This window comes from Vidua chalybeata, chromosome 3 (genome assembly GCF_026979565.1).
Source record: "Vidua chalybeata isolate OUT-0048 chromosome 3, bVidCha1 merged haplotype, whole genome shotgun sequence".
NCBI lineage: Eukaryota > Metazoa > Chordata > Aves > Passeriformes > Viduidae > Vidua > Vidua chalybeata.
In genome coordinates, this window is record NC_071532.1 from 41,643,291 (window position 1) to 41,656,323 (window position 13,033).

The 13,033-nt window shown below is 43.2% G+C and overlaps 1 protein-coding gene across 11 annotated transcripts in view; it reads left to right on the forward strand.

Annotated features, from left to right (window-relative positions):
• The first annotated feature begins 55 nt into the window (after positions 1 to 55).
• The window catches only part of URB2 (URB2 ribosome biogenesis homolog), a 76,509-nt gene continuing 63,531 nt past the window's right edge, over positions 56 to 13,033 (forward strand). For 7 of the 11 annotated variants that reach the window (XR_008429708.1, XR_008429711.1, XR_008429709.1 and 4 more), the window contains exons 1-7: positions 116 to 262; positions 1,436 to 1,612; positions 2,849 to 6,218; positions 7,624 to 7,784; positions 8,991 to 9,101; positions 11,408 to 11,650; positions 12,030 to 12,120. Coding sequence is in view for 5 of the 11 variants with exons in the window: in XM_053936939.1 (XP_053792914.1) it covers positions 137 to 262; positions 1,436 to 1,612; positions 2,849 to 6,218; positions 7,624 to 7,784; positions 8,991 to 9,101; positions 11,408 to 11,650; positions 12,030 to 12,120 (4,279 nt within the window). In the remaining 6 variants the exon portion in view is untranslated. Of the gene's footprint in view, positions 263 to 1,435; positions 1,613 to 2,848; positions 6,219 to 7,623; positions 7,785 to 8,990; positions 9,102 to 11,407; positions 11,651 to 12,029; positions 12,121 to 13,033 lie in introns of all 11 variants that reach the window. The other 4 variants (XM_053936940.1, XM_053936937.1, XM_053936941.1 and 1 more) reach the window with 4 other exon arrangements.

Sequence of the window (13,033 nt, forward strand, 5' to 3'; positions counted from 1 at the left end):
GGGTCCCGAGCGGTGCCACGTGCGTGAGTGGGTGAGTGCCGGGTGCGGGGCCGCTGCCCGTCCGACCGCCTTCTCCTTGCTTGGCGTTTCTTCAAGACGCGTGTCTGCCTCTTCGCTGTTCCCACGTGCCGCTCCTATGGCAGCGATCTACTCCGGGATTTACCTGAAGCTGAAAAGCGCCAAGACTTCTTGGGAGGACAAACTCAAACTAGCCCGGTTCGCGTGGATTTCTCACCAGTGCGTCCTGCCTAATAAGGAACAAGTGAGTACTTTTTAGTGGTGAACAGTGATACCGATGGCAGATTGCTGCTGTGGATGAATCAGTTCTTAAAATCCAGATCTAGCTTCTACCTAGCTGATAGCACTGTAAATATAGTACTGATTTGATCATTAGGATTTTGATCAGCTTGATTTCTTTGTCGTTACATGAAATGTTTTTATAATAACACATGTGTAACAACATGCAAGTAGCTTCAGCACAAAGCCCTGCATTCGTGCAGGATGGAAGAAACTTACTTGTAGAGAGGGTAGTGCCTCCAGAGACACGAATCTTTAGAGCTGTCATTGCCGTTGGTATTATGTCCAGTACAGGATGCTCCGAAGTCAGATGCTTTTGGGCATAGTTAAAAACAAGAACTTGAGGATGGGAGGACTGACTGAGGCTATGTGTATGTTCTCTGGTGCTCAGAACTTGCTGTGCATGAGCAAAGAGCACACAGTGCATTCATGGACTGCTGCTTGGAAAGTGATTTGGTTTTCTCTTCATGGAACCCATATGATCTCCTAAGTCTTTTGTTTTGACCCTGTTTCTTGAAGGTCTGTGCAGTGTTTCCCTGGGTTAGGGGTGTCTTGTCCTATTCCTCCAGCCCTGGTAGTACTTTCAGGTCTAGGGTTTGCACATCTGAGATCTGTGTTTTGGGTTCTTGTTATTTCAATTACTTAAAGTATTAAGCTTAGTCATACACCACAACTTCAGTTTTAAAACAGTAATTAGTAGATTTCAATCTTTTCCAGTTTGCACCCATCTAAATTCCTGGGCCTGAATTTCTAGGTAGTGAATTTAAACATATGAAGAGAAGGATGTGAGTGGAATAGCAACTGTCAGAAAGTGAAAACCAGCTGATTATCTGAGCACTGATTAAAAGACTGCATTTGCAACCAGTATCAACTGTTAGAGTTAGAATGTTGTCAGAGTGAAGCTGTTCACTCCTTTGGGATGGTACATGCAAGCACAGATCCAACATCTTGTATAGAGCGTAAGCTCTTAGGAATTGAAACCTTTGGGAGCAGACTTCTCTGCTCACTCAGAGGCTGTTCTGCTTGGTTGTAGCACAGTTCCTAAGGCACAAATGCTATAACTGTGAAGAGGTACTGCTTTTGTCCTGTTTTTGTTTGGGGGTTGTTAAAGATTTCTTTTTTTCCCTTCTGTTAACAGGTTTTACTCGATTGGGTAAGCCAAGCATTAGTTTCCAACTACAACAAGAAACATGAACTGGAGGATGAAGTTGTTGAAAAACTCTGGGCGTATCTTGACAATGTTATCCATAGTAAAAGACTACAGGATCTCTTAAAGAGTGGGAAGACAGTTGGTCTCAGTTTTTCAGTTGCAGAGGTAACTATGACTGTGGATATCTGGTAAAATTCTGAATAGCAGTATGTTTCTCTTACAGTACTTGACTCTTCCTCACAGTGTCAGATGTTGCATGAAATATGTATTAATCTGATAGTTTGCAGCACCTGTACTGAAAGTTCCTCTATTTCTGTCCTGCAATATATTTTGTAATGACAGAAATTACAGAATTAGTGAGTGGCTGCAAAGGCAGTGAAAATGACTGGGAAAATGATTCTTTTAGTTCTGATCAGATTGAAGGGAAGCAAGAAAAGATTGTCTTTACATGTAGAAATTGAACTGTGAAGTATGGAGAATTGATTGAATGAAATCTGGGCTTCAGAGATGTTATGCAGAAAGTGTGTCAAATTTAAATCTCGTCTAGATATGAAAGCCTGTCTGGATGAAGATCAGGTCAGAGGTACAGGACAGGGTATCCTGAACACCAAGGACTGAGGTGGTAGAGGGTCCAGTGGGAAGAATTTAGGGTTTGTTTTCATCCATCACTGTTGCAGCTGAGTAGATGAACCATCCACAATAAGGTGTAAGGAGACAGGTAAGGTTTTTAACAAAATAGACACAGATTTGTAAATTGTTACTGAATTTGTTTGCAGACATTATCTGAAGGTGAGAAAAAGTAGCGAGTGAAAAGTGGATTGAAGGAGAAAACAGCAGGGAAATACATATAAAGTTTGAGAAAAGGAAGAGAAATGCAACATAATTTCTCTAGAAATTGTATCTTTCAAAGAGAAAAGAGAATAGTCCTACACATTTCAGATATCAGGACCAGAATCTGTCTCATTTTCAAATATAAAGATGATATTTAGTCATGGACATTATTACAAAATAAGCTCCCTGTATTGGAGCAGGGATGTGTATTTTGTATAGATTTGTTATTGTTGGGAGTGTAATTTCGTGGACCATTCAAGAAGGGAAGAAATTTACCACTACTCCATTTCTGAAGGATGAACTATTAGTATCAAGTATGGATAACCTTATGCTGTTGCCAGTAGCATGCATGAGGGCTTCCTCACTCATCTGGTGCTGCAAACAAATGCAAGGACAGTGGAGCTTCTAGTTTGAAACCTATGATGTGAGAGGCCCAGCAGCAGCTGTTGGCACATCCACCTTGCTTGCATCCACAGCTCACAGAAGGTGTTGTTGGTTCATTATGATGGTCTTTATCTTTGTATGCTAAATTGACTGGTTTTTGGGGTTTCTTTTTGTTTCTTTTTTCAGATCATAAACAAAAGGTTATCAGAGGCCTATTCTGAAGAAACACAGCAGAACATTGGCACTGTGCTGAGCTGCTCCAGTGGCATCCTTTCTACTCCCTCACTGTCCATCATTTACACAGCAAAGTGTGAGCTTTTGGTTGATCTCCTGAGCAAGTTGTCCAAGCTGGCATGTCAGCAGCTGGCTTCTGACAATGCTGTGGGCTCCCAGTTGTTCAGCGTCCTCCAGCTTACCTTTGCTCAGTATCTCCTGATCCAGAGGCAGCAAACCAACCCAAACCGTGTGTTTGGGCGAGTGACAAGTCACTTGCTCCAGCCATGTTTGCTCTTGAGACACTTACTGACTGTGAGGAGCTGGACACAAGCAGATGATAACCATGTGTGTCAGCACCTGAGCAAAGAAATACGAAGCCAAATAGAGACTTTGCTGCAGGCTGGGTTATTTCAGCCTCAGCTTTTCTCATCCTACAAAGAAGAGCTGCTGTCAGAACAGGAGGCTCAGGAGAAAAAGAAAGGAGCTTTGAAAACTCTTTTGCTACCAGTCAACACAGTGCAGACCAAGCTGGGCAGTGACTTGTGTGAACCTGCCCTCCATGGAGCGGTCGTGGCTGGTTCGGTGTCCCTTCTATATAAGCTCTTTCTGGACTCGTACTGTAAGGCAGAAAACCACCTTGTGTGTTTCCACATGCTCAGCAGGCTTTTTGGCTGTCTCAGGCTCTCTGACCTGCAAGAGGGAGGGAGGAGTGATACGCTTTTCCCTGTGGACTGGAGCATGGAACTGCTTGCTTTGGAGCAGCTTCTGAACTTGGTGCTCAGCAATGATATCTATAATGTCGCCAGTGACCGTATCCGGCACAAGGAGGTGCAGTTTGGGTTTTACCGGAAGCTAGCACAGATGCTGCTGACACATTCCCAAGCTTCCATCCCTGCTTGGTTCAGGTGTCTCAAACTCCTGGTGTCATTAAACCACCTTATAGTAGAGCCGGACCTGGATGACTTGTTGTCATCAGCTTGGATTGATGCAGAGGCCTCTGAGCCACGTACAAAGAAGCCGCAGGAGACTCTCATCAACACCATATTCCAGATTTACTCCAAGTTGAGGCAGTTCCCACGGCTCTTTGAAGAGGTGCTGACAGTCATTTGCTGGCCAGCTGTTGAACTGAGGCCATCCGTCTTCTCTGCTGGCCTGACAGCAAAGCTTCGTGAGTGCCTTCTTGAACTGCCACCCAACCAGATTCTGGACATTCTGTGTCTCTTTGTGGAGAAATGTCAGACCCTTATCATTCCAGCTGTTGAAGGGTCAATTGACATGGCCTTGAAGCTGATGTCAGTGTGCTCGGTGCTGCATGCTTTTCTGTTCAACATGAGGAGCCTAGATGATATCACTCCTTCCCCTGTGGTGCTTCGTACCCAGCATTTGATGGCAAACATACAGAAGGGAATAACTCAGCCACTGATGGAGCTGCTGCAGGCTCCTAGGAGAGAGGAAGAAAAGTCAGAGCTTTGGCTAAGAAAGGCCAGTGATGCTGCTCTCCTCCTTCTTTACACTTGGGTTGAGGTAGACACTCTGTTTGGTGTTAGCTGCAGTAAATATGTGTCTCCAACAGCTGAAACTGCTGTTACTGAACGTGCTGCAAGGCACTGGGGCATTTCAGCTTTTCTGCCTGGTGTGAAGGACCAGTATTGGAGGAGAGTTATGGAACTTACAGGTAGTTTTGCCTCCACTAGTAAATACTGCTTAGAGCTGCTCACACTTCAGAAAATGAAGATGATGTTAATGCAGACTGAAGTTGACCTACAGGCCTTGCAGCATGCTGCAGCTTTCATCCTGGAGTCTGGAAGATCCACTATGAGCAGAGGAGAATCTGAACTGTGGGATGGAGATATCAGTGTGATAACTGAACTTAGCTACCCCACAGCGCACTGGCACCTCGTCATGTCCAACCTGACCATCCTGTTGCCATATATATCCTTAAAAGATGTAGAGTACATTGCAAATGTGCTTCTAGAAACGTTGATGTTGGCTGAAGCTCAGGAAGCTGCCATGGACCAGGAGCCTTCCATCAGCATTGCGAAGATATCCCTTGGTTTGATTCACAGCTCTCTTCTACCAGAAATGAGGGTCCTGCACTGTGCTTTTCTGACCCATCTTATTCATCAATTTGCTATGGTGCTGCCCACTGCTACCAGGGATTCAGTAGATCTGCCACTGCAGCAGCTGTCTGTGACTAATATTCCTTGGCATGAAGAAATTCTGGCTTCTTGCAAAACTGTTGACCCTTTGGAAGTATCATCAGAAAACAAAGTGCAGAAGGATGAGCTGAGCTTGTCTTGGAAAACACTGGAGAAAGTTGCCCAATGTATAGTATTGTTAGCAAAAAATGGCTGCCCTGTTATCCTGAAAGAATGTCAGCTACAAAGATGCCTGGGTTTGCTAGAAATTGTTTCTCTTCTGAAATTAGACAGTTTTCTTCCCTCTGACTGTACTCGGTGTTTTCTGGTGCTGCTATCCCTGCTAGTTAATACCAGGGCTAGTGTCTCTTGCTGCAGGTTGTTATTGCTGAAGGTTTTAAGTACTTGCCTACACCTCCTGAGGTGCCTGCAAGCTGGTAGGAACTCCAGCTCTGTTCTTAAGGTATTACATGCTAGTGATGTTCTTGAGGCTTTCATGACCTCCCAACTTACAGCTTGCAAATTCTTCACTGATGTCTTGACTGTTCCTGTTTGGGCACAGTATGTCCAGGAAGTCCAAGAGTTTTTGGAAAACTTTCTTCATATGATTATTGAAAGAAGACAAAGTGTGAAGCTCAACTTGGAAAAGTTCATGTCTTTCCTGGTGAGTTGCAGGCCAGACACAGGTGCAGCCAAAAGCATAGACTGGAAAAACTGGAATCCCGCAGCTGAGCAGTTGTTGCTCACAGCATTCACCACACTCTGTCATGTTGTCACACTGCACCTCCAGCAGCTGCCAGAAAAGAAGCTGCATTCTGTGGATGTGCTGTGTGCTCTGTTGGAACCAGTGGTTCTGCAGATGGTCAGAACTGTTGAACATGGTCTTCAGAGTAACACCCCAAACCAGCCTTTGCCTGTGGCATTCATACCGTCTGTCACTACTCTCCTCAAAGCAGATCTGAGCCATCCTGTCAAGAAGGACTGGCAGAAGGAGCCCGGTGGGTTTTTGAAGTGGCCCCGTATTAAACTGTACCAAGAGTTTTACTCTCAGATACTGAAAGAGCTGTCCTCTGCAGGGAGTAATCTGCAGTTCCTTCAGCTTGCGTTGCAGTTCCTGACTGTCTTCTGCTCCGTGCCAGAGCTGTATCCTGAAAAAGAAACTGCAGTCATGGTTGTTTTTGCTATAAAAAAACTTCTCTCTGGTATGAAAACTCTCTTTCTCCACCTCCTTTGCTAATTTTGCGAGTTAAAAGCCATTTAGCAAAGCATACAGCTTCTTTAAAAGTCAGCATTTGTTTATGTGTGTTAAAACAGCAGGCTATCCTTTTTTAAATGCGTGACAGGAAAATTTTCAAGGATGCAATATTGTGATACCTGGACCACAGGCACCATCTAGTTTGGTAATGATCTTCTGATAGATGTTAATATCTTAATAAAGTTGAGGTCCTGATTTACTCATCCCTGGAAAAATATTTTGAAAGTAACTGGAACATAGTAATACTTCTGGAGGTAGGGCTGAAGTTCAGTGTCTTGCTTGTGTAATTGGTATAGTAGGCACCACTGAAGCAGCTGATCTGCACTACGTCAGATCTTAGAGTAAAATACTCATCTGATTTTGTATCTGGTAGGTGAGTTTATAGAACAGTGGAAGTTACCTAACTGTTATGGATGATGAACACCATGTGTTAATTCTGATAAATTCTGTGGGATATTGACCGCTTGGTTCCTTTATTCTCACCAAATAAAGAGCCAGGGCTGGAAATTACATGAAAAACCTCTGCTGCCAGCTGTGGGAACCTAATGGCTCCTTTATATTGTCTCATTCAGAAAGAGAGATGAAAACCAGGAGTAACTGTTCTCTTTTACTTCTTCAAACTGCTGGAATTTGTCAAACTTACTGGCACGCTCTGGTGCAATGGTCTCCAAACATTTTTGATTGCACACACCTATCACTAAAAAAACCTAAGAAACTGAACACACAGCCTGAATATAATTTACTTATAAATTATATGTGTGCTACTCCACTATGTACATTATAAAGCACACATACAGAAAATGCTTAAAAAGCATCAGATAAAGATGAAGTAAACACTATTTAAAATATCTTTTTGTATTAAAGATATTTTCTTATAATTATCACACCTCAGTGAATTGTCTTGTGCACACCCTGGGGTGTGCACACCCTGTTTTGGAGATTACTGTTAAGTAAACTACAGTTGTGATCTCAGTGTTTGTATTGCCATTAAGTAGTCAAAGAAAAAGCTTTATGCTTTTGTGATTTGTGATGGATCTCTAGCCACCATATGTAGAAAATACCTGTGGCTTGTTTAGCCTGTTCCTTTGGCTTGTGCAGCTGCTTTGGTATAGTCTTTCTGTATTACTGAAGACTTTTTATTGGTATGATGACTGCTCTGAACCTGAGGGTAGGATATACTTGAGATCATCAAATTATTGCACTAGTGGGGAGAAAGGAAAAGTATTAAGTCCTCTATGTATTTGAGTGTTAAAAAGGTATCCCCAGAACTGTTTTATTTTCAGTTTGCCCTATTCTTACCTGTGGAAGTCCTTGTCTTGGGAATTGATTGCTTTTGTCTCTTGAATATGCAGGTCCTGCAATTACAACTCAGGTGATCCGAAGTATGGAGATGGAGCTGACCGAGGTGCTTGTCCAGGTTCTGGGAAACTGCTCTGCTGAGGAGTTTTATGCCATAATGAGGCTGGTGCTGCAGGGACTGGAAGTGAGGAATATTTGGCAGCAGAAGGCTAAAGTAAGGCATGAGCTTAATGTGTTGTCAACTTCCTTCTGCAGTCTGCTGTATCTTGAAAAAAAGGTTGTTGGCTGAATGACATTTATTAAATATTTTTTACTTCTTCCTGCTTTATGTTCAGCGATCAGGTCAAATTAATTTACGTGGATAAGGACTTTCTGACTGTACTCTGTTCTGTATATAAATTGAGAGGTGGAAAAATCATGGAAACCTACTAAAAAACTTTCTGTCCAGCCTAAGGACTCAGCAGTCTCAATTTTATGTACTGTCAATAGAAATCACACAGCTGTGGTGTTACATGCCATGCTGAAAGCTCTTTCCTACTTGCTGCTAAGAGCTCTTGCACAACAGATACCAGCAGTCAGTGTTTGTCTGTGGCTCTTTTTTACAAGGTTAAAGGCACTTTTAGAAGTGCTGCCATTTTTAAGTAAAACCAAAACTGCACCTGTGCTTTTGATATTTGTTGCTCTAAAGATGATTCAGCAATACCCAGATAGCACTCAGTATCTTTTTAAATTATGTGCCTTTCTTCAGAGCAGCTTAAGCACCAGTGGTGATGTATGGAACACTTTTGGCAAAAAAAAGTCTGCTGTATGCTCCACAGAAAGCCCAGTGACCTGAGAATGACACTTGGGTTAAACTTGTGGGGTTATCCAGCCCTGTCTTATTTGCCAGAAGAGGCAGATGTGCTGCATCAATTCTTGATGCATCTTTTTGAAAGAGTATCTGGAATTCCTGAACTGCACAGATAATTCCTGCCACCTGAATGTAGCTTGCAATACACTTCTTTTATCAGTCTGTATAAACAACTAGCAATTAAAAAAACCCAGCTGCCAAAAGCAGCATTCTTAATTTATGGTGTACTGGTATCCTTGTATTGCCTCTGCTTCCCTCTGTTATCTAGTGGCAGTTGTATGAGAAGGCTTTCCTTTCTTAAAAGTCATGTGAGCTTTTTTGTACAGTAAGTTGATTGTGCAGCAAATGTGGCGTAAAGTACATTTGGGTCAGTGCTGCTCAGTGCTTTGAATTCTGTTGAGCTGCTGCTTACTTCACAATTTCCAAAGAGAGGTATTGGTGGGAGGCCTTTCATGTGTCAAGGCTCTGCTAATGCTCAAAAGTGCCACTGACCTTGAAAGAGCTCTTTTGTACTTGGAAGGAGCCAATGTGCCTTGTACCTCTGACTGATGATCTGTCTACTTTCTGCAGGAAGTATTGTCAGCTGTTACACTAACCAAATTGTTGCTCAGTTGCCCATTAAGTGGAGACAAAGGAAAAGCTTTCTGGTTTGCCAGCCCACAGATAATCACAGCTTTAGCTGTAAGTATCTCTTTATTGTAACTTCATTACCTACCCCTCCTATCTGTTAGACTCTCTAGTGGATACAGCTAATGTGCACAGAGGCACACGGGAACAAAAACAAAACAAATCCATGCCATATTCATCCGAACGTTTTTGTCTAGACCCTTTTTCTCCTCCTTCCTCAAGTAAATCTCCTGTGAGTGTTGTGTGCAGGTCATTTTACAGTAATTTTACAATAATTTTATGGAACTACACTGTGTAATATGGAGCTTGGGAGAAACTTGTTAGACTGCAGAGTAGAGAGTCTGTCTCCTGTCTTTCCTCCTGTCCAAAGAAAAAGATAACCATCAGCCATGTGTTGCAGCAGAAGCCAACAGCAGCAAAACAAAAGAAGTAAACAAGTTGTTATGGTTTGATACTGGCGCAATGCCAGTGCCCTTATGAAAATACACCTTTCCAAATAAATGCTGTGAGATGTTATCAGGAATAGAGCAGAGCAGGCCTAAGCTTAATAACAAAGGAAAAAAACTTTATTAAACTACTACTACAGAAGACACATGCACTAAGTCTAGGATGAAGACCCTTTAAAACACCTCTCTTCCTCCTAATTTCTAAAACAACCACCGTGAAATGTCACCCGGGATTCCTGATCAAATTACTACCCTTCAGATAATCAATACTCAGTCTATCAAGGGAGAAAGAAGTCTCTCTTGCGCCATAGACCCCCCAGGAAACACAGTTGCCACCTCCTGTGTTTCCATGTCACACATGGCAACCGCCTGGAGAAAATCTGCCAGTGTGACACTCCCCTTTCCATGTCACAGTGCTCTCACTACCGTGCATGGACAGACTGCTCATAGGGCTCCTTTAAGGATGCTTTGCCATGGACTAAAAGAGACAATAGTTCAGCTTCTCATCTTGGGACTACAGTCCCCCCCAATTTCCCCTGGGGCCAAGGGTCCAGGAACAGAGATCATCTTCTTCCTGAAGACAGAGGGCATCACCATTCTCTCTTCAGCTTTCCTCTGTTCTTGCCATTCCTGTGCTGTTAGAAGCTGAAGCAGGTCTCCTTGGGTCACCACTGCATCTCCCTAAAATGCAGTCTCTATTGCAGGAGATTTTGGTTTAGTCTATGGCTAACAAGAAAAGTCTAGCCAAAAGCTACTCCATCATCTCCTCCCACCTAAAAATTTCTTCTTCTAACATCTCAGGTCCCAGACTGTCTCTCTTCCACTACAAATCGAGGAGGAGTAATATTTTACAAAGCCCTCATTTCCTGGAAAGAGTTAAAAGTTCAGACTCCCTGGACGGCTGATATCTCGGTCCAGCATCCCGTCTCCCACGCTGGGCATCATCCCCCCTCCCCCTTCTCCTTCTCCTCTGCCGGCAAATTTCCGGGTGCCGCCAGGCTCTCTGTCACTTTCCCTCTGTGGGGGGGGGAACAAAGGCATCTCCGCTTATCTCCACCCTTCCGTCCAGGAGCTGGCTCAGTTCCAGACCCCCAGCCCCCTCGGCCTACCTGGACAAGGCCGCGTGGCTTCCCCTCCCCCACCCAGCCTGAGGCTGGGCAGGGGAGAGTCTGCACTCTCTGACGACTGGAACCAAAGAGACAGTTCTCCTGGCAGTTCTTGCTTTTAACCCCCTGTGTTCTCAGAGGCGTGTCCATACTTTCAGTGGTCACTCCAGGTGCCAATATCCAAACCTGACCACTGATTGGTTTGACCCAACTTCCTGAAAAAAAATTCACTTCCATGTCAAACCATGACACAAGTGCTTGTAGAAAAAAGTAATTATATAAATTCACTGAATTATGAAAGGGAAACGTAACTGAAACTAATCAAAACCAAGTTTCCTGCCCTTCATTTGTACAGCATATAAACCTAGTGATGTATGTTTTTCTTCTTTTGGGATGATATCTCTAGGCAAGAATTTATCAGTGGTTGGTTCTGCAATGCCTGGGAATCATAAGCTTGCAGTTTTGATAGGTTTTGCATGCATGTAAAGGAGTGAACTGCATCATTGGATTCATGTGAAGAGATGCAAAGAGGTGCTGGTTTTTAGGAGGCTGGGGAATAGTTGCCATTCCAATGCTCACAGCAGTGTTTGTTTGAAATGCATCATATGCATCCTCACACAAGGCACAAGTGCATGAAAATGGCTCAGGTGCAGGAGTCTCCCTGCCAGTCCAGCTAGCACAGGTCTAGTGACTCTAGTCACTAGACTCCAATGACTCCATTGACTCTAGTCAGAGCGTTAGGGTTCTCTGCTGTTCCAACACTTATGATAAGTGGCTAATGCATTTTTCATTGTTTCCTGTCTTGTAGCTGCAAACCAAAGAGGCCTGTCAGGACCAGGCACTAATTTCCATCATAGTTATACCTATTCTAGAGACTGTAGCAGCTCTGCTGAGGCGGGGAGAAGGGATTCTTGTGAATCCACATCATGTTTCATTGGCATTCAGCATTCTTCTAACAGTCCCTCTGGATCACCTGAAGACAGAAGACTATCACGGTGTCTTCCTGGGGGTCCATGAAGTGCTCTTCTCTATTGTGCAGTGTCACCCAAAGGTATATCTATGATGCGGTGGTAGAAGGGGAAAAGGTTTAAAAGAGCAAACATATTAGTGATAAAATTTTTTTAATATGATTTTGAAATATTTTGTCTTGGTAGTATGAAACTGCATTGTACTTGTCATTTGAAAGGCTGGGAATCTCAGAATCACATAATTTCAGTTGTTCTTCTGCTTTGCTTTAGCCTGCAGTGTTGTTCTTTGGCAGTGGATTGCTTATGAGCATCTGATGCTAGGTTAGGAGAAAACGTTTCCTTTTTCTATGATTGATTCTAGAAGCACAAATGGCTCAGGATGCAGAATGAGAAGATAGTTTCTGCCCTCTCCACTCCCTCTACTATGTATTCTCACATGTTTTTATTTCATGTATTTTTCAGGTGCTGTTGAAAGCAGCACCATCCTTTCTGAGCAGTTTCCATCGTCTGGTTGCTTCTGTCATGCATGAAGGACGTCAGAAAGGAGACAGAGGTACCATATATTTTCCACCTTTGCTTTATATATATACTCTAGAAGAGGAGATGCTGAACAGGACAAAGTCCTCAAAACCTAGCTGTGGCATTGAAACTGTCAGCCCTGTCTGTCCTCTATGAAAAATTGGGGATGAGCTTTGTGGTTATGGGCTTAGGAAGATAACTGGGGCTCCTGGGGTGCTGCATGCAGGCAGCATTGCTTTTGATGAATAAATTATTCTTCACTGACTGGCTGGCAAGTCGACAGGAAGCAGTAAGGCTTGCTGTGCCCAATTTCTGCTCTTCCTATTGACCCCTGTGTCTGCAGGCATGGTAGCTGTGAGCTCCAGTGATTCATAGTAATGTGTGTGAGTTATAATCCCAAATGGATGCTACTAAATGGAATTTTTTGAGATGGGAACTATGTTTACTACAAAGCTGAGCTGTCACTATTCTGTGCTAAGTGTAAGAACTCTATGTGTATCTGAAGCATCAGTTGGGATTAGATGATATATCTGTATGGTCTAGGATTTGGAATAAGGGTAATTAAATATCCTAAGAGGAAGGGGAAAAAAACAGACTTATTACTGGAAATTATTAAAGAGTTTACACAGTCCAAGTAGACAAGTCAGAGATGTCCACAATTATTAAGATGGTCAGGATACAGATACACTGTCATTAATAGTGGAGGGTTTTCAGACAAGTGGACTTCATGGCCTGAAACTGATTGTATCCCAGCTTTCTGCTGATGTCCTACAGCCTGTGCCATGTTTAGATTTATCTCAGCTGATGTGTTGCCCACAGCTGTGGGCAAATATAAGTGTATGTATTCATTGTAGAGGAATATATTAGCTGAGGCTCAGTGATAGAGGAAAAGGTATGTTAAACTGGTGCCAGATTTCTTGTTTCTGGAGAAATTTCTTGTTTCCACA